We start from the raw sequence: 21,248 nt of genomic DNA, 5'->3' as shown, positions 1-21,248 counted from the left end.
GCAAGGTCTCGCACTGTCACACAGGGCAGCAGACTGAAAGCTGCTACTTCTCTCTTCCTCTTTTGGTGGCTGGTTTTCAGACCTAGGAGCGGTATTGAATTTTAGTGAAACTGTTGCTGTTGTAATTGAGCTACTTCCCGCCCGTAGGACGTTCATGGATGTCCTTGGGTTGAAATAGTTATTCCCGGAATGATGCCTGTTTTTAGCAGAAGTGATTCAAGTGGCTAAATAGCTACTCTATCACTTCTTCGGGTGGTGGAAGGGGGTCCGACCCCCTCTTGCCGCCGCTGTCCAATTGCGGAGCCCTGGAGCGATGCTGCCGGCGGCGATGGCTGCACAGAACAGAGATAGAGAAACTGACATGGTTATTCTCTCTGTGATCCCAGAAACTAGGAGCGACGAGTATGTTTTCACTTCCAGTTCCACCTCTTTGTTTACCTGCCCGTTAGAGGTCAGGAAAGCAGCCAATCAGACCAATCTGTGTCTGATTAGCTGCATTGGAGGCCAGAGGAGAAATTTGGGGTCTAATGAACCCCAGATCTCTCCATAAACAGGACCTTTCAAGGCCCATGCTGTCACAAGAGATGTTGTTCATCAAAAAAGAAAAAAAAAGTTTTGTATAAAATAAATAATAATAAAAAAAATTTGAAAGCACCCCTGTCCCCCCATGCTTATGCGCAAATGCGAATGCATACGTTACTCCAGCATGCATTTGTAAACGGTGATCACACCACACATGTGAGGAATTGTCGTGAACGTCAGAGCCAGCAATATTTCTAGCACCAGACCTCCTGAGTAGCTCTAAACTGGTAACTTGTAAAGGCGTTTAAAGCAATACCTATGTAGAATTTTAAGTACCATAGTTTGCCGCCATTCCACAGGCAGACACAATTTTAAAGCATGACACGTTAGGAATCTATTTACTTGGCATAACATCATCTTTCACATTATACAAAAATAATAGGGTAAATATCGTGTTTTGTTTTTTTTGTTAAACTTATTAAAGTGTATTTTTTCCTAAAAAATTGCATTTGATAAACCACTGCACAAATACTGTGTGACAAAAAATTGCAACACCAATCATTGTATTCTATAGGGCCTCTGCTAAAATATATATATATATATATATATATATATATATATATTGTAAGGGGTTGGCTCGGTAGCGGGTGTGGGTGACCCCTTGGGTGGGTTCGCTACACAGAGAGACAGCCGAGGAGTGGTTGAAAACAACGGTCTATGGTTTATTCTTCCAATTTGGTGGAAACAAGTGCAAGCATCCAAACAGCATAAATCAAACAAACATAAAATAAACCCTGGCCACTTGGGGCATCTACCTTCACAACACAGGAACCTACCTATGGAGTCTGTCCCAACCTACTGCTGGGCAGACACTGCTGGTAATACAGCAGAAAACCAATAGTCTTTGTTTTCTTTTCACACAGAAAAAGTCAACACCACCTCACCTTCAGAAGTCTCCCGGCTCACTGCTCTCCTTAACGCACAAAGCCTCAGGATGCAGCAATCAGTAGTCATCCTCTGGATAACTTATAGAGGCCTTAATTGCCTCATTAAGAATAGCTGAAGTTTTCCAACGTCCTTAAACCTTTCTGGCTACCTTCGCAGCCGACACCTGATAGTAATTGGTGAATTGTCTAAACAAGGCAGAAATGTATCTATCGTCTGTGACAACACCCACAGATATATATATAAAATGTTTGGGGGTTCTAAGTAATTTTCTGTCAAAAAAAAGTAATTTTTTACATGTAGGAGCGAAGTGGCAGAATTGACCCGGATACGAAGTGGTTAAAGAGAAGTTCCAGTCTTCTTTGCAAAGTTTTGCAGCAAATGCGTGAAACAACTGCACTTTTACAGTTCCAGTATTATATGATGTGAGAAACATTCAAGGACATTAGGAAAGAAAGAAAGAAAGAAAGAAAGAAAGAAAGAAAGAAAGAAAGAAAGAAAGAAAGAAAGAAAGAAAGAAAGAAAGAAAGAAAGAAAGAAAGAAAGAAAGAAGAAAAGCAGGGGGAAGGAAGGAAGGAAGAAAGATAGAATAAATGAAGGAAGGAATGAAAGATAGAATAAACATATGACAAATAGTAAGTTCTTTGGATTCCTGGTCTGCATTCTAGTCACACGTCCTACTGGGAAGTTGTCTTTCACTTGTCTATTTTGAGGAATATTAATGCATCTGAGAACTCTCGGCACAGAAACTACTTTGCTGTTTAACTGTGATCACTAGGTAGGGGCACTCAGCATGCAACGCATGGAACTGCCTTCCCTCTGCCAGCCATAAATGCATAACAAAACCAGCATGTGTCATAAACTTCAAGACCGCCAGGCTGTTAGGTTCACATCTGCAATGTGTTTTACATTCACGCTGAATTCTAGAACTGCTGTAAAACACAATAAAGATAAATGCATTTGCTAAACTGTAACTTGTGTAATTTGGATTACTGATGTCATTAAGCTCCATTTGTTGTTATGCTAAATATGTTTTAGATACTTAAGAACACTAGGGGGCAGCACTTCCAGACAGCAATTGTATAAAGTGGATGGAAATTAAAAAATCATAGATGTTTCATAAGTGAATATAAAGTTTATGTTGCTTTTGTGAGTTTCAATTCTTGTTTCATTAAAGTTATAATAAACCCAAAACCAAAAATATAATGTATCGCAGTTCACTAATCATTAGATGCAGTAGCTGTATTATGTTACCCCCCTTCCCTCGCTGTTTTCACCTGGGGATCTGGCCAGTAACACACCTCCTGTATTAAACAGACACCACTCTGGATGAAGGAGCACAATGGGCGGAGCAGAAATGTCAGTCCAAAGGAGGGGAGGGTTAGAAGTACTAGCAAATTTAAAAACAGTAACAAATTGAAGCTGAAATCCAGCTAATAATTTACAGCAGGTAAAATAAGTATTTAACATGTCACCATTTTTCTAGGTACATATTTATCTAAAGGTGTTATTGACATGACAATTTTCACCACATGTGGGTAAAAACTAGTGCTGTCAAAATTAGCGCGTTAATAACGCATTAACTCAGATTCATTTTAACGGCGATAATTTTTTTAACGCGCGATTAATGCAGCGCGCATCACCTGTTTGCTGTTTGACCCGTGGCCTACGACGTCCAGACGAAGCTACGCAAGTTAGCCTGGCGGCACACCCCCTCATCGCTCCAAGCAAGCATCGGACGCCAGGAACCACGAGGAAGAGCGGAGACTGATGACAGCACGAGAGCGGACAGCGGAAGCAGACGCACTGACCTACAGATCGGCAGAAAGGTACATAATAAAGCATTCACCACACAGGGGTGAAGAAATGGCTTTTAGCCATCGGAGCACTGTTTCCACTTATATGCGGTACTGAACCGACGTTTATATAATAACGGCAATACAGCCATATTCTGCTGTCCCAACCAAGGAAATCTTGAGCGGTAGTTCTTACAGCCCTGCTTTCAATACTTAGATAAAACCACCCCTAAACGATTTCCTCGGAGCAACTCAATAAGAACAACTGCCCATACACAGTCACCAATTAAAATCGACGACCGATTGCCCAAAAGGAGCCCCTTCAAGAACATTTACGGCTATTAAAGCATGTTGTGATTAATATATGTATATCACTTGAAGTATATGCCGGCCGGTTATCTGTCACTTTATGTTATGTCTGTCTTGTTTCCTATTAATGCACTGATTGTATTCACTAACAACCTTATCTTGCACGGGTGTTACTAAACCCCAATATATTTAATTTATCAATAAACTGTCTATGTTACACACTAATAGCCTCAAACATTACTGCTGACTAAATTGACCCTCTTTCTTCTGTGGTCTATACAGAAAGAAACACTTCATGAAGTTCATATATATTGACCCGTGGCCTAGCCCGTAGTTGGAGAGATAAAGATGCAGCAGCAAACAGAAATGGAAAAAGAAAGGGGTCTTCTGAACGGAAAATTTATATACAAAACGAGGTCTGATGGTTCTGTCGACAAGACAAAAGTTATCTGCAGTTATTGTCGATGTGAATTAAGTTATCACCGCAGCACGTCGAGTTTAAAATATCACTTGATGGCGAAGCATACAACTGACACGGAGAGCCCCCCTCCCCCTCGTCAAAGGCAGACCACAATGGATCAAAGTTTGCAGCGGAGATCGATGGATAAGTCCACAACTAATAGACTCACCTCAACTATAGCTAAATGGGTGGCTACAGCATGTAGACCAGTTAATGTGGTCGAGGACGAGGGTCTACTTGAAATTATTCGCATCGCATCTAACGATTCTACATACGAACTACCTTCAAGAGCCACCATTACAACCAAGATTCACAACTTATATGAAGAGGAGAAAGCTAAAGTTCAGGAGGCATTGAGACAGACAAACACGGTTGCGCTCACCGGAGATTATTGGACTTCCCTCAGTAACCATAGCTACCTAGGCGTCACAGCACATTATTTTGACGCGCACTGGAAACTTCAGTCTCACGCTTTGACCGTTATGAAGACAGAAGATAGACACTATGCTGACGTTTGCGCTGAGCACTTTCTTCAAGTAGCCAGACAGTGGAACATTGAACTCAAAATTAAAATAGTGACCACTGATAGTGCACGCAACATGATTGCAGCGGCCAGGCAGCTCCCGTTCGAGCATATGCCTTGCATTGCACACAGCCTCCACCGAGCCATCACAGTTTCTCTCCAAAACAGCCCGTTTGATGGCGCCTTGGCAAAATGCAGGAAGTTAGTGGGTCATTTCAAGCATAGCCCTGCTAACGCAGCCGAGCTTGAACAGCAGCAAGTCAAACATCTTCAAAAGAAAGAGTCACTCGTACAGGAGGTGTCTACTAGGTGGAACAGCACCCTAGAAATGATAAAGCGTGTTGAGAGAAATCAAGAACCATTGAGAGATGCACTGGGCCTACATGCAGGCAACATCAACATGCCAACTGCAGCTGAATTTGATAAACTGAAGAGGTTGGAGACTGTGCTGGAACACTGCAGGTAATTTATTGATACTCTTATTATTATTATATTTGTGTGTGTGTGTGTGTGTGTGTGCGCGTGCGTGTGTTAAGAGTGAGAGATTGAAAGTGAGTGAGAGATTCATTATGTCTAACTAAAGTGCTTTTCTCTATTATTCCAGGTATGTGAGTGAACTTTTAGGAGGAGAGAAATTTGTTTCTTGCTCAGTTGTGCTGCCCGCGTTGTGTCATCTATCACGTGTGATGGAGGTCTCAGAAGATGACCCAGCCTACATGATTAAGTTTAAGGAAACTTTCACAACTGACATGGACAAACGGAAGGAAAAAACCAACACCACATGGCTGAGGGTTGCATCAGCACTGGACCCTAGGTTTAAGGACCTCAAATGTCTGAGCAGGGCTGACAGAGCTGAGGTGTGGAGTTCAGTCTGTGCCTTGCTCAAGAGGGAGGGGCTTGCACAGCCAGATAAACCAGTGACACTGACAGTGACAACTGAACCACCTAAGAAGATAACATGTCTCATGTCTGTGCCAGAATCTTCATCTGATGATGATGAAGAGGACTGTATTGAGAAATGTGTGGAGCGCTACAAGGCAGAGCCCTCTATTGCCATAGAGGACTGTCCCCTGCAGTGGTGGTCCAATCATGAAGGGGCACACAGTGAGATGGCCTACCTTGCACGCATATACTTATCAACACCTGCCACATCCGTACCTTGTGAAAGATTGTTTTCACTCTCAGGACATGTTGTTCAGAAAAAGCGAGCTGCCCTGTCATCTGAAAATGTAAACAGGCTCGTCTGTTTGAGCAACTGGCTCAGTGCAAAGAAAGAGAAATAATCTGTGAGGAACCTGTGGGTTTTTTATATTCTTTTTCCCACCTGTTTGATAGACATGAACACGTTCTTTGTAAAACATGTCAATGTTCTTTATGCTCTGTTTAGGGTGATTTCAGTAATAATAAATGTACATTTAGGTTAGCATGTTTACAAGAAGTGAGCTGCCCTATCGTGCAAAAATGTAAGGTTTGTGTAAGTAAATTGAGTAAAGAAAGAGAAGTAATGGGAACCGTTTATTTCTATGTTGTTGTTTTTTCATGTGTATAATAGACATGAACAAGTTCTTTGATAAACATATGACTTTTGATACTATGGTCCCTTTGATAGATGTCCAGTCTTCATCCTATGTTAAGTATGGTTTCACTAATAATAAACATGCATTTGCATAAAGCGTCTATTTGTCCACTCCCATGTTGATTAATGTATTCAAAACTTGAAAAGTATTAATTTAAGGTACATTTAGAACTGATACAAATGTGCGATTAATCGCGAGTTAACTCATGACAATCATGCGATTAATCGCGATTAAATATTTTAATCGATTGACAGCCCTAGTAAAAACCCATGCAATCCATACATACAAGGAAAACAAAACAAATAAGTTCTGAAATTAAGTTATGTGCAATAAAATGGAATGATATAGGGAAATAGTATTGAACATATAAAGAAAGGGAGGTGCAAAAGGACATGGAAAGCCAAGACACCCGCTGAAATCTATCAGTAATTAGAAAGCAATCATGTCCCTTGTCAGTGCAAATGAATATCAGCTGGTTCAGTCTCAACTGATGGCCTATAAAAAGGTGTCTCATTACCAAGGTGTCACACAAGAAACATCTCATGATAGGTAAAGAGCTCTCTCAAAACCTTTGCAACCTTATTGTTGCAAAACATATTGATGGCATTGGTTACAGTAGTATTTATAAACTTCTGAATGTTCCAGTGAGCACTGTTGGGGCCATAATCTTGATGTGGTAGAAACATAATTTCACCATAAACTGGGCACGACAAGGTACTCCTCACAAGATTTCTGACAGAGGAGTGAAAAGAATTATTAGAAGAGATTCCATGAGCCAAGGACCTCTTGTGGAGAGCTTCCCAAAGACCTGGAATTAGCAGGTACAATTGTTTCAAAGAAAACTATAAGTAATGCGTTCAACTGCCATGGCCTGTATGCACGCTCACCACAAAAGACTCCATTGCCGAAGAAAAAGCATGATGAAGCTTGTTTAAAGTTTGCTACACAACATTTAGACAAGCCTGTGAAATACTGGGAGAATATAGTCTGGTCGGATGAGACCAAAATTGAACTCTTTGGATGCCCTAATACACATCATGTTTGGAGGTCAAATGGCACAACACATCACCCCAAAACACCCCAATATCAACAGTGAAGTTTGGAGGTGGAAACATCATGTTGTGGGATTTTTTTCAGCATACGGTACTGGCAAACATCATATCATTGAAGGAAGGATGAATAGAAAAATGTACCAAGATATTCTTGATAGAAATCTGTTGCCATCTACCAGAATGATGAAGATGAAACGAGGGTGGACATTTCAGCAAGACGATGATCCAAAACACAAAACCAATGAAACTCCTAATTGGTTTTAAAGAAAGAAAATAAAGCTGCTAAAATGGCCCAGCCAATCATCTGATTTGAATCCAAATGAAAATCTATGGCAAGAACTAAAGATCAGAATTCATAGAAGAGGCCTACGGAACCTTCAAAATTTCAAGATTTAAAGACTGTTGTGTGGAAGAATGGGCCAAAATCACGCCTGAGCAATGCATGCGACTAGTTTCTCCATACAGGAGGTGTCTGTAAGCTGTCATTACCAACAAATGATTTTGTACCTAGCATTAAATATATTTCAGTTAGCGTGTTCAATATTTTTTCTCTGTGTCATTTCATTTTATTACATATTACCTAATTTCTTAACTTATTTGTTTTGGTTTCTTTGTATGTATGAATTGCATGAGTTGTTACCGACATGTTTCGAAAGTTTCATGTCAATAGCGCCTTTAGAAATATATTTAGAAATGATGATGTGCTCAATACATATTTTACCCAATGTATAACCGGTTACAGCAAACTGAATCTTTTCCTTTTGTGATAAAGGTTTTACATAAATAAATAAAAGCTGGTCATTTTAAGACTCGATTCACACTGCCGCGACTTGTCAGGCGACTTGTCAGCCTGACAAGTCGAGGTTCCTTGACTGCTACAGGACCCGTTCTAATAGGAGTGACACAAGTCGCTCCGTCTTAGAAAAAGGGTCCTGTACTACTTCGGGGCGACCTCGGAGCGACTTGCATAGACATTCATTATATGAAGTCCGTGCAAGTCGTGCCGAAGTCGCGGTGCACGGGACTTCACAAGCCGCCCCCGAAGTAGTACAGAGTCGTGTCGCCATAGTGTGAACCGACTCTAAGCACCCCTGCCAGTGTTAAATAAATAAATATATATATATATATATATATATATATATAGAGTAGTTAACAAAAGTGAGCACACCCTTCACATTTTTGTAAATATTTTATTATATCTTTCATGTGACAACACTGAAGAAATTATACTTTGCTACAATGTAAAGTAGTGAGTGTACAGCTTGTATAACAGTGTACATTTTTCTGTCCCCTCAAAATAACTCAACACACAGCCATTAATGTCTAAAACGCTGGCAACAAAAGTGAATACACCCCTAAGTCAAAATGTCCAAATTGGGCACCAAAATTTCAATATTGCCTTAACCCTCTTGGGCATGGAGTTCACCAGAGCTTCACAGATTGCCACTGGATTCCTCTTCCACTCCTCCAAGATGACATCACAGAGCTGGTGGATGTTAGAGACTTTGCACTCCTCCACCTTCTATATGAGGAAGCCCCACAGATGCTCAATAGGGTTTAGGTCTGGAGACATGCTTGGCCAGTCCATCACCTTTACCCTCAGCTTCTTTAGCAAGGCAGTGGTCATCTTAGAGGTGTGTTTGGGGTCATTATCATGTTGGAATACTGCCCTAATGCCCAGTCTCTGAAGGGGATCATGCTCTGCTTCAGTATGTCACAGTACATGTTGGCATTCATAATTCCCTCAATGAACTGTAGCTCCCCAGTGTTGGCAGCACTCATGCAGCCCCAGACCATGTCAGTCCCACCACCATGCTTGACTGTAGGCAAGACACACTTGTCTTTGTACTCCTTACCTGGTTGCCGCCACACACGCTTGACACCATCTGAACCAAATAAGTTTATCTTGGTCTCATCAGACAACAAGTCATGGTTCCAGTAATCCATGTCCTTAGTCTGCTTGTCTTCAGCAAACTGTTTGCAGGCTTTCTTGTGCATCATCTTTAGAAGAGGCTTCCTTCTAGGACGACAGCCATGCAGACCAATTTGATGCAGCGTATGATCTGAGCACTGACAGACTGACACCCCCACCCCTTCAACCTCTGAAGCAATGCTGGCAGCACTCATGCATTTATTTTCCAAAGACAACCTCTAAATATGATGCTGAGCACGTGCACTCAACTTTTTTGATCAACTATGGCGAGGTCTGTTCTGAGCGGAACCTGTCCTGTTAAACCGTTGTATGGTCTTGGCCACCACGCTGCAGCTCAGTTTCAGGGTCTTGGAAATCTTCTTATAGCCTAAGCCATCTTTATGTAGAGCAACAATTTTTTTTTTCAGATCCTCAGACAGTTCTTTGCCATGAGATGCCATGTTGAACTTCCACTGACCGGTATGAGAGAGTGAAAGCGATTACACCAAATTGAACACACCTGCTCCCCATTTACACCTGAGACCTTGTAACACTAACAAGTCACCTGACACCGGGGAGGGAAAATGGCTAATTGGGCCCAATTTGGACATTTTCACTTAGGGGTGTACTCACTTTTGTTGCCAGCGGTTTAGACAAATAATGGCAAAGAAGCTGAGGGTAAGGTGATGGACTGGCCAAGCATGTCTCCAGACCTAAACCCTATTGAGCATCTGTGGGGCATCTTCAAACAGAAGTTGGAGGAGCGCAAGTTCTCTAACATCCACCAGCTCCATGATGTCATCATGGAGGAGTGGAAGAGGACTCCAGTGGCAACCTGTGAAGCTCTGGTGAACTCCTTGCCCAAGAGGGTTAAGGCAATATTGACATTTTGGGCCCAATTTGGACATTTTCACTTAGGGGTGTATTCACTTTTGTTGCCAGCGGTTTAGACATTAATGGCTGTGTGTTGAGTTATTTTGAGGGGACAGCAAATTTACACTGTTATATAAGCTGTACACTCACTACTTTACATTGTAGCAAAGTGTCATTTCTTCAGTGTTGTCACATGAAAAGATAGAATAAAATACTGTATTTTCTGGCGTATAAGACTACTTTTGAACCTCAAAAAATCCCCCAAAAATGGGAGGTTGTCTTATACGCCGAGTATAATATCTCCAAGGTAACCTAAGTATAAGTATTACCGGTAGATCATGTAATAGGGGGGTCGTCTTATACACCCAGTCGTCTTATACGCCGGAAAATACGGTATTTACAAAAATGTGAGGGGTGTACTCACTTTTGTGAGATACTGTATATAAATATATATAATGTTTGGGGGTTCTGAGTAATTTTCTAGCAAAAAAATTATAATTTTTTTACATGTAGGAAAAAATGGCAGAATTGGCTTGGGTGGCATGTGGTTAAAAAAAAAAAAAAGTAAATAATTTCAGTGTGCATTTTGATGTTGTGCGATGTGGGGCTTGGAGGATAAAGGATTAAGATAGTGGAAACACTTTCAGAGGAAACAGCTTGCCTCAATAGCCATCCCGTTGCAATTTAATTTGCAGTGGTCATAAAGTCATCAGCCCCATGTAAGCTCCGACCAGAGCATCTTGGAATTTACGTAAGGGCTTTTCCTACTCACTCCCACAAGCAAATGGGGCCATGGGGAGCAAATGGGAGGTTTAAGCAATGTATGTGTGTGTGTGTGTGGGGTAGCATTGCATGGGCAAAGTGGAGGTGCACTTTAAAGCAGCAGCAAGGATTCATGATTTGTGTTTGGCAATGTGCTGAATGCTTTAGTTACTTTCCATGGGTGCTCCCTAAATATAATGGAGAAAATGACAAACGCTCAGCCAATATGTTATAGGTGATAAAAGTAATGCAGTCTCTGCCATTCTTCCACAAGTAATATTGTGCATTAGACTGTGAGGGAACAGATCATGTTCACAACAAGGGACAGCTTTCTAGAAGATGTTTTTCTGTGATTTACTCACATCTCCTAACTGCCGGAGACCTCTACATATTCCCCTGTAGCAGTGCTGATAAGTGGAACAGCTCTCAGCTTAAGCATCCGAGTGACAAGGAATCCCCAAGGACCTTGACGAGAAGGCCTTTTCGCTCCCATCATCTCCAAAACATCAACTGTCTGTCTGCGCCATGATGACATGGCCACTTAGACTGGACTGCTGTTAACCACTTAGAGCGGATACCACTTGGCAGCTTTTGCAGGAGTTACAGGAAAATGGAGAGAGAGAACATCACCTTTGGAACTTTTGGGAACAATTGCAGTACAGCCGAATAATTACATTTGCAGTATTGCTAGACAAGAGATAGAATCACTACGTTGCCGAGATCAAAGAACAAAATGGCTGCTGTCATGTCATTACTAGCAAAAATCATTGGATGTTAGCAATAAAAACCCTCAGAAAGAAACGTGGCTGTGTTGCCCAAAACCCAATTAGATTATTTCTGTAGGGATAGAAAGCAAACGCCCTTATTAGTTTAGTGTTACTAAACCCAGGAGCCTGCATTCACTATATCTGGTCTTCTACAGTACATGGAAATGCAATTATTTTAGTAAATAGAAACTTCTAAATACCTTTTCTCATCAGCAGTATATAGCAGTCTTGTGACTCCTATGAGTGTCTGGTTAAAGCTTGTAGGAGTTTTCATTTTACTCTGACTGTCCTATGAGGCTGCAGGACCCCTGACCCTCTGTCTGGACAGTGCTAATTGGCCCTGTGCTAAGCACATGCACCCTTCAAAAAAAAAAAAAACTCTCTAGCAATACACACCAAACTGAGCATGTGCAGCCTGACTCCAGTAACTCTGTCTTATCCAGACATGTTATGGGCACAGTGCAAGAAGAGGAGGATATGTGTATACAGGATCAAACAGCCTTTTTTCCCAATGCAGAGGATTATCCCTTGCATTCCATAGTGAGTATAACAATTATGCTTTACTGCATATACACACTGATTTTACTGTTGTGAGTTTAGTAACACTTTAAAAGCCCATTCACACCAGAAACTGCACATAACTGCGCATTTTCGACTGCATGCATTTAAAACACATTTCAAGTGCTTGATGCGTGCTTGAATGTGTTTTGCATTCTTTTTGTGCTGCATTTGCAGTGCATTTTTCTATAAGTTTGTTGGGCTTGGCTTTCTTGGGTTAAAGGGGCACAGTGCGGTGCGTTTATAGCGCGTTCCTTGCATTTGCCGCGAGGAAAAATGCAGCATGCTCTACTTATTTTACCTGCGCTGAACTGCCCGGCAATGATGTGAACTGTTCCTAAAGGATTACCTTGGTTTTGGGTTATCTATGCAGTTGGAGTGCAGTTCAAAATGCATCCAACTGTATTCGGTGTGAAAGGGCCCTAAGCAACAGAGGCACTTTTCAAATATTTTAGAGGCTTTTAATGCCTCGGCTCCATTATAAATAAAAAGAATGTACAATGGTTTTGTACATACTGTATTTTTATTTTTTTTAATATGATCACGATTGTGATCAAGATGAAATAATAAATACAAGGTAAATATAAAATATTACATATAATTCTTTTGTAGTTTAATATCCAGCTGGTATGTCAAGTTATAACCTGTTATCCTGATTGTGTATCAATCTCTACCCCTCCCCTCTTTCTACCCCCCCCCCCTCCTCCACTTTTTCTCTATTTTATTTTTTTTAACAGTAAACTTTATTGAATGGTGTATAGCGATATACACTCAAGGCACGTGTACATAACAGAGAACATAAAATTAAAACAAAGGAAAATTAAAAGTCAATGGCACAGCACAAAACTAGAAATAGTTATACATATAAGTCATACGAGATATGTTTCACACCATAATAACATGGAAAGCAAGCCAGTAGGCAAAATTATCCAAATCCCCAATACATAAAAGTTGGAAGGATGAGGATGGTCGCCCCCCACCAATTAGTCCACATTGACCTCCAATGAGTCATATGGTCAGATCCCTAGCTTTAACCCATGCCCCCCAGACCTTGTTGAAGTTTTGGACAATTACAGCCTGGATGGGTAAGCTTGTAGAGGGGCAATACCCGTTTGTCAAGGAAGTGCTATTGCGATATTGTAGGGGGCGTTGTTTCCAAACCAGGAGATTAGTAGTAGACTTATAGTAGACTATAGTAGGCTTTCTAGCATAGTAGTAGACTTTCTAGCATAGTAAAGAGTAGAGATCGACCGATTATCGGCGAAGCGGATATATCGAGGGCCGATCTGCACTTTCCCTGATATATATTAGAATCGGCCACCAAGGTGACCGATATTGCCGATATTTCAGGAAGTGCCTGTACCGAAGTGATGCCTGCAGCTAGAGGGCTGAGAAACCGCTCGGCTGTCATTACAAGGAGCGGGAGGGGATAACCCCCCCTCCCGCCGCCTTCCGCGGCTCGCCCGGGTCTCTTGTCCCGTCGGGAGACCCCGGCAACCATTCTGCACAGCCGCCGAAGAGAAGACCCGATCAAAGCCGCATTCGGCTCTGATTGGGTCTCCATGTGAAAACCCGGAAATGAGGTCATGACATCACTTACAGGTACTCTGCGCCAAATTCAAAAAAATTACAGCATTCAAAACAGCCAAACTTGGCTTTTTGAATGCTTTTAAGCGCAGAGGAGGGGTTTGGGGTCTTTTAGACCCCCAGATCCCTCCACAAGAGTACCTGTAATTTTTTTTTAATGTACAAAAATATTGGCCAATATCGCCCGATACTGATATGTATTGACCAAAATATCGGTATCGGCAATAAAAAAACGATATCGGTCGATCACTAGTAAAGAGTATAGGACTGAAACAGGCTCTTGTGGTTGGTAGTGTTCAATGTGTCGCATACCCATAGGAGAAGAAGCAATGGATCCATAGGTACCGGTACCCCACAAACATTACCAAGGTCAGACACCACCCCACCCCAAAAGGATTCTAAAGTAGAGCAAGACCAAACCATATGTAAAGGTACCAATTTCTGCATTACATTTGGGACATGTGGGATCTAGCGAGGGATAGATAGAAAAGCAGCATGGGGAGTAGTATGTAAGTATGTAAGAATTTAAGTTGTATCCATCTGTCTCTGGCAGAGATCATAAGGGAGAGATATTGCTATACACTTTCTTTCCAGTCTCCATCTAAGAGCTCCTATTCTTTCTGCCTGGAAACTCCCCTCCATGTTAGTCAATGTGGCCCTGCACATTATGGCTTTTTTAGGAGTTTACAGGCATATAGGCAGAAAAAAAACCCATAAACTTGTGTTTGTGAGAGGAGCTAAAAGCCCAAAAGAGCATGAAAAAGCATGAAAAAGGAAAAAGCTCAAAGAAGCTTGAAAAAACACACACACAAAAAAGGAAAAATGAGCTGAGGGGAGGGTTTGTGAAAAAAAAAGCTTATGCTGAAAAAAAAGCTCAAAGAAGCTCAATAAAAATGTGCAAAAGAGCCCAAAAAAATGACACGTTTCTTCAAGCTGAAATAAAAGCTCAAATGCTTGTAAAAACAGCTTTTTTTGAGCTGCAGTGTGCATAAGACCTAAAAATTCCCTTTAAAAAAAGGTACCTCAACAATCTATATATTTTTTTTAGAATAAATAGTGATGAGCAAACTGTACAAAGTATAGATTGTCTATTTTCTGTGAATGTCAGCTTTGAGAAGTCTGTTTTTCCTTCCTTCGCAACCCCACAATTTTCCCAAAGAGCAGTCCTGTCAATCTTGTTGAGATATTGAAGTTTTAGTAAAGAAACAAAAAATGACTTTGTAGCTATTGGCACACTCAGTATTTAAGACTCCTGTAGGCCCACATGATATTTGTTGTCCATTAAGTGGGGTACACACTAGTAGAAAATCTGCCAAAAATTCCCGTCCGTGGTAAAATCGTACGATTCTGCTAGTGTGTACTAAACTTTCAGCAGCCGATGCTGACATTTTCAATTAAAAAAAATGGAGGGACAAACACCAAAATTTTTATCGTCCATCCCCAGACGACCAATTTTCGTTTAATGTGTATGCAGTACGTCCGTGAAAAATCGGACGAAAGACCGCGCATGATCTGAAGTTGCTGACGACCCGGAAGTCTAGGAACAAATGTCCCAAAAAAAAAAAAAATCGGACGAGAAATTTCGTGAACATTTATGCACTGTCAACTAAAAACGGTTATGAACGCTGAGCAAGAGAGAGAAAAATCGGAGGATATTTCGTCCGATTTCCGTCAAGTGTGTACGGGCCTTTAGAGAAGGCACTCCCACTGCTAACTTCATTCACAATCTAATCTGATGAAGAATTTGATAAAGAAAGAGCACTAAAGCCTAATACACACAATCGGAAAATCGCCCCAAAAATACTGCTTTTGAAGCAATTGTACGATAATCTGATCATTAGTACACAGCTTTCGAGAGCCGATCATGACAGTTCATCCGAAATTATCTGAACGGACAAACAAGAACATTTTTACCAGATCGTATAATTTTCATTTAATCAGTACAGTTTTCATCTGAAAAATATTGAAAGAGCAAGACCACGCATGCTTGGAAATGAAAAAATACATTACAATACAATACATTACATCACTTTCGAAGTTGTATTCTGCCGTACGAGAATTTTGGTAAGTTGAATAACCTCTTCATTTTCAATATGAGACTAGCATGCAAAAAAAAAAAAAAAAAGGACAACCATTTGTCCGATATTCTCATCGTGTGTACGAGGTTTAAGGCATTTGTATATTTGGCACGAGTTGTTCATTATAAATGTAGCTAACCCTTTGTGTGTAGTAAAATAAAGTACCAGTGGCAACTGGACCCACAATTTCAGACTTCTTCTGCAGTACCACCTGGCAGGAAAAGCTGGTACTGTAACCCGAGAATGAATATATGATGCTGAAAATGTGCAATTATACCTTTTAGAGACCTGTAGACCATAGAGAAAGACCCCCCACACCATTGGGATTGTGGGCCAAGCGTATTAACTTTTTCTGCACTGCTATCTCTGAAACGTACTATCACAATATGAAATTTGGATACAATATTGTAAAAGTACAATGGTATCTGAAAGACTTAACGTGGGACTCTAGCACATAAACATATTTGGAATGGCTACCAGGAGCCATTTCAGAGGACTTATCAGCCATGAAGAATCTATACCATGGGTGGTGTGCTTACATGTTCTAATCAAAAAATATATATATATTTTTTTGGTTGGTCTTTTGAAGACTGTCTTTAAGGATGTCTTGAAAAGGCCACGTAGATATCATTCAAGATAAATACCTTGCCCATTTAATAAATAGTATAGGCAATGAAAATAGGCTGACTTTAAAGTTTGTATCATGCAACCACAACCAAATATCCCCATATATGTACTAGTAGGCCCCTTGCACACGAGCGTGATCATTTACTGAGATTTACTCAGGAACTTGTGACATCGTGTGCAAGGGTCCAAAAACTGTGTGTAAAGACCTGAGTAATGTTGAGTATAGGAAATAGAAAACAGATGCAACGCTCAAAACGACTGTACGAACTTGAACTTGAAATCCACAGATGGGTTCTCTGGCTCGGGTGTCCTCCAACCATCAATAATGCTTCAAACGAACGATAGAGGCGACAACTCTGAAGGCCATATAAATTTCTTTATTTGCTTTCATAATTTTGAGCATAAAGGAGGGCTAACGCATTAGGCTACTCGCCAAAAAGGCATTAGCCTTCTTTTGTACTCTTTATTATGTAAGCAAATAAAGAAATGTATATGGATTTCGGAGTTGCCGATTCTGTCATTCATTTGAAGCAATAATGTTCAGTATAGGCGAGTAAAGGTGCGTAAGAGTATAGACGTTTAAAATTCTTCTTCATTGCCAGTATTATATTATTGATCTTTACTCAATGAAGTGAAATGTCCCAAAGACAACAATGCATCTCATTTCAGATCAGTAAAAAACTCAGCATTTTTCACTCCTGTGTACAAGAGGCCTTAATATGTTGCTCTTTGAAAGGGTTACCTAAGTACTTTCGGGGACTGATCTCAGGCAAGAGATTTAAAAGCATCACTCTTTTGTACTTGGTAAAAGGGTCAGAACTTTCTTCTTCTTTAAACGCTTGTGGACCGCCCACCGTAGATGTACTGCGGCAGGTCAGCCGCTCTGTGCAGGTTCACGTACCTAGTACGTGACCTGCGCGCCAGGATAGGGGGCATGCTCGCGTACTCCCGTCGCCCTGGCTGTGCTGCGATTCGCTGCAGCACAAACCAATCAGCAGGTGCTGGCCGCTAAATGCTCGCCGGCACCCGCCCATCGGCTCCGGTAATTACTGTAGAGAGCACTGTGTATGTAAACAAACACAAGGCTCTTTTCTGATAGCAGCAATATGATCTTTTTTTCTCCCTGCAAAGCAGAAAGTAAAAACCAGCAGATTAACAGTACACAGCACACACATTAACACTTGTTGGGCACACATTTAACCCCTTAAACGCTCTAGATGTTAACCGCTTCCCAGCCAGGGTCATTAGTACAGTGACAGCGCAAATTTTCAGCACTGATCACTGTAATAGTGTCACTGGTTCCCACAAAGTGTCAGGTAGTGTCTGACTGTCAGTCACAATATCGCAGTCCCGCTATAAGTCGCTGATCATCACCATTTCTAGTAAAAAAAAAAAATGAAAACTCCATAAGTATATCCCATAGTTTGTAGCCGCTATAACTTTTGCACAAACCAATCAATATATGCTTATTGGGATTTTTTTTACCAAAAATATGTAGCAGAATACATATTGGCCTAAATTGATGAAGGAATTCGATTTTTTTTTTCTTTTTTTTTTATTGGATATGTGTTATATAAGAAAGTAAAACATGTTTTTTTTTCTTTTTTTTTTTTAAATTGTCAGTCTGTTTTTTGTTTATAGCTCAAAAAAAAAAAAAAAAAAATGCAGAGGTGATCAAATGCATGCCTAGTCTTGCTCATAAGATTTTTCCCCAGCAAAATCTGTACTAATGAGACGAAAATCGGACGTGTTTTGACGGTCAACAAAAATTATATAACCTGCACACCAGGATTTTTTCGGCCGAAAAGACGGAGTCGGTTGTCGGAAACACCATACTAACAATCCGAAAATCGGCAGATCGGTCGTCGGACTAAATTTCCCGGCGGAATTTCTACTCGTGTGTACGGAGCTTTAGTCCCAGTGAAGGGAACTTTCTAAGGCGTCAGCATACCAAGACATTTTGGACAATTTCATGCTCCCAACTTTGTGGGAATAGTTTGGGGATAGCCCCTTCCTGTTGCAACATGACTCGCACCAGTGCACAAAGCAAGGTCCATAAAGACATGGATGAGCGAGTTTGGGATGGAAGAACTTGACTGGTCTGCACCTCAACCCGATAGAACACTTTTGGGAAGAATTAGAGTGGAGACTGGGAGTCAGGCCTTCTGATCAACGTCAGTGCCTGACCTCACAAATGCGCTTCTGGAAGAATGGTCAAAAATTCCCATAGACACACTCCTAAACCTTGTGGACAGTCTTCCCAGAAGAATTGAAGCTGTTATAGCTGCAAAGGGGGAGCCAACTCAATAATGAACCCTACAGACTAATGCCTCGTACACACGCAACAATTATCGGCCGACCGATCGGCCGACTTTTGCCCAGTGTTGTTGTGTTGGTTGGAATGTGCTCTAGACTGCACACGAATTTTCTCGGCCAACAAAAATCTACTTCAGAAGTGATGTCATGTGTTGGTTTACTTTCCGTGTGTTTTTTCATCTCCGAGCATGCCCAGTCTTGCTCATCAGATTTTTGTCTGCCGAAATCTGTACTGACTGCACGAAAATCGGCCGTTGTGGTGACGGCCAACAAAAATTTTATAGCCTGCACACCAGATTTTATTCGGCCGAAAAGTCGGAGTCGGTTGTCGAAAGCATCATACTAACAAGCCGAAAATTGGCCGATCGGACGTTGGCCGAAAATTCACGGCCAACTATCGACGCGTGTGTACGGGGCATAAGACTGGGATGCCATTAAAGTTCATGTGCGTGTAAAGGCAGGTGTCCCAATCATTTTGATAATATAGTGTGTGTTCCAGCATAATTACAATTATATCTGAAAACTAAAGAAGAACTTCCAAAGTATCCAGGCAATAAAAGATGCACTTGTGCCTGCAATAGGGTTTTGGGAAAGGGGATCCTTCTGTGTCTTCAACAACATGTCAAATGCAGCACTGAAATTTAACTTTTTTTTTTCTTTTTTTTACAGTCTCTTCTTATGGTAGATGAATACTCAATATAAACTGTTATCTCTACAAACGAGGACTGACAACCATGGCAGCAACTGGAACAAAAACAATTTGTTATCTTTCATGATCACTTTCAAATTCATGCTTAAAGGGCTTTTTGCTGCATCAGTGAATGCTCATGAAAACATATGGACGTTATCTATCCTGCGCGGAAAGGCTTCTCGCATATTTGCATGTTATAAAAGACTTCTGCATACATACATGAAATTACGCAGGTGCAGCAGTGAAAGTATTGTGGGAAATGAGCTTAAAGCAAATCATTACTAAAAAAGATAAAGGTGAACAAGATATTACAACTACAATATGACATCAATTCATGGGTTAGTATCCAGGATCACCCTTAAACTTAAATTATACTAAAATAAATAAATGACACCACACCTTTCTTTTTGTTGGAATGAAAAATTCTTTAGGCCGCGGCCATTTATTATTTGCAATAAAACATAAATAAATAAATATTTAAAATATAACAATATCTGAAACACTGCAAGCCACCCGATCACCAAGATCCGGGTGCCATTAAAATGACATATCATCAAAACTTTATCCATACCATATTACTGATATATATATAAACATAATGTCCCCCTTTGCAAAACAAAGGTGACCCTCAAATAATAAATTTAGCCGCGACATCCAAGGGAGGGGGGGGGGGGGAGCTGAAGTTCTCTTCTTGGTCTTCTCAGCGATGACTGAATGAAAAAGGCGGCAGCAAGCCCCCTTAAATAGCCCAATACTGAACCAGAATCAACCGGTTTATGGCTCTAAGCCCGCTAATTTGAGCGGGAAGATGACTGCTCTACAAAATCTCCCCAGATACAGGGCTAAGAATTGGGCGGGAAAACCCCGCAGTTCAAAAAAACTCCCTAGCTACAGCCCTATAATGAGCGGGAAAATAGTCTCAGGAGGGCCAGGTCAAAAGTTCATATGACCTCTATAACCCAGGCCTACCTCAGCCTAAACCTAGCACCTACTAATATTCCTCAATAGGCCTAACTTAATTTGTACATTAACTGCCCTGTTAACTAACCCATGGGGAAAATAAAGGCATAAAAAATGCCCATTTTCCTTACAATCCTATCACATACTGTAGATCCCAAATGATACCATTCTATTGGAGGGGTTATCATTTTTGGACAATGAAGAGGTGTGGTGGGTATACATGTGGATAGGTTGTGTGGGTTGTGTTTGAAGTAAAATTCTATCTGAAAATTGCACCATTTGTAATGTATTGTATACAACCACAGGATCCGTCATCAAAGCTATAAAAAGATCCTACCACTGCGCCATGCAATATGGTCATATAAATTTATGTCTGTGAGCAGCTGCCACTTTACCATGAAAGAAATAACAACGTATATACCAGAGTGCAGATATATGGATATAGTAGATAGCGGCGCTACAAATAAAAAAAACCCATGAATATAGCAAGTGAATAAAGTCCAGTACAAATTATAGTAAAATTAAAAAGTCCTTAATCGAAAACTTAAAAAGCATAAAGGTCCATGATAGTTCAGTTTCCTCCAGCAACTGTCCACCACACCACGTGCATAGGTGACACCACTTCCTTTCAGATGTCAACTCACCAAATAAGATTGCCAAATATTCTCATATTGGCAAAATAAGCAAACACCCTCTCTAGGGTTGATGATAATCCACAACTGGTGTCCACTTCTCAGTGATGATCTATAAAAAGATGTGTATAATCATGACTGAGGAGAGGACACCAGTTGTGGATTACCATCAACCCTAGAGAGGGTGTTTGCTTATTTTGCCAATATGAGACTCTTTGGCAATCTTATTTGGTGAGTTGACATCTGGAGAGAAGTGGTGTCAGCCACTCGGGGATGAAAGGGCACGGAGCAGTGACCCCGA

General features: G+C 40.9%; 2 protein-coding genes across 4 annotated transcripts in view; one reads left to right on the top strand and one right to left on the bottom strand.

Moving 5' to 3' along the window:
* SGCD (sarcoglycan delta) overlaps positions 1 to 21,248 on the bottom strand; it is a gene marked incomplete at its 5' end in the record, with an annotated part of 1,184,416 nt that overhangs the window by 1,094,781 nt on the left and 68,387 nt on the right. The gene's annotated exons all lie outside the window — the stretch shown is intronic.
* LOC309552706 (E3 SUMO-protein ligase ZBED1-like) lies at positions 3,921 to 5,838 on the top strand (the record flags this gene model as incomplete). The annotated part of the gene is made up of 2 exons (XM_082253631.1): positions 3,921 to 5,017; positions 5,160 to 5,838. The coding sequence occupies 2 exons, from the start codon at positions 3,921 to 3,923 to the stop codon at positions 5,836 to 5,838; spliced, it is 1,776 nt and encodes a 591-aa protein (XP_082109757.1).

This window comes from Pelophylax lessonae (genome assembly GCF_965119305.1).
Source record: "Pelophylax lessonae genome assembly, chromosome: 4".
Classification (NCBI taxonomy): domain Eukaryota; kingdom Metazoa; phylum Chordata; class Amphibia; order Anura; family Ranidae; genus Pelophylax; species Pelophylax lessonae.
Note: the sequence above shows the minus strand (reverse complement) of the source record. Positions and strands in the feature narration are given on the sequence as shown.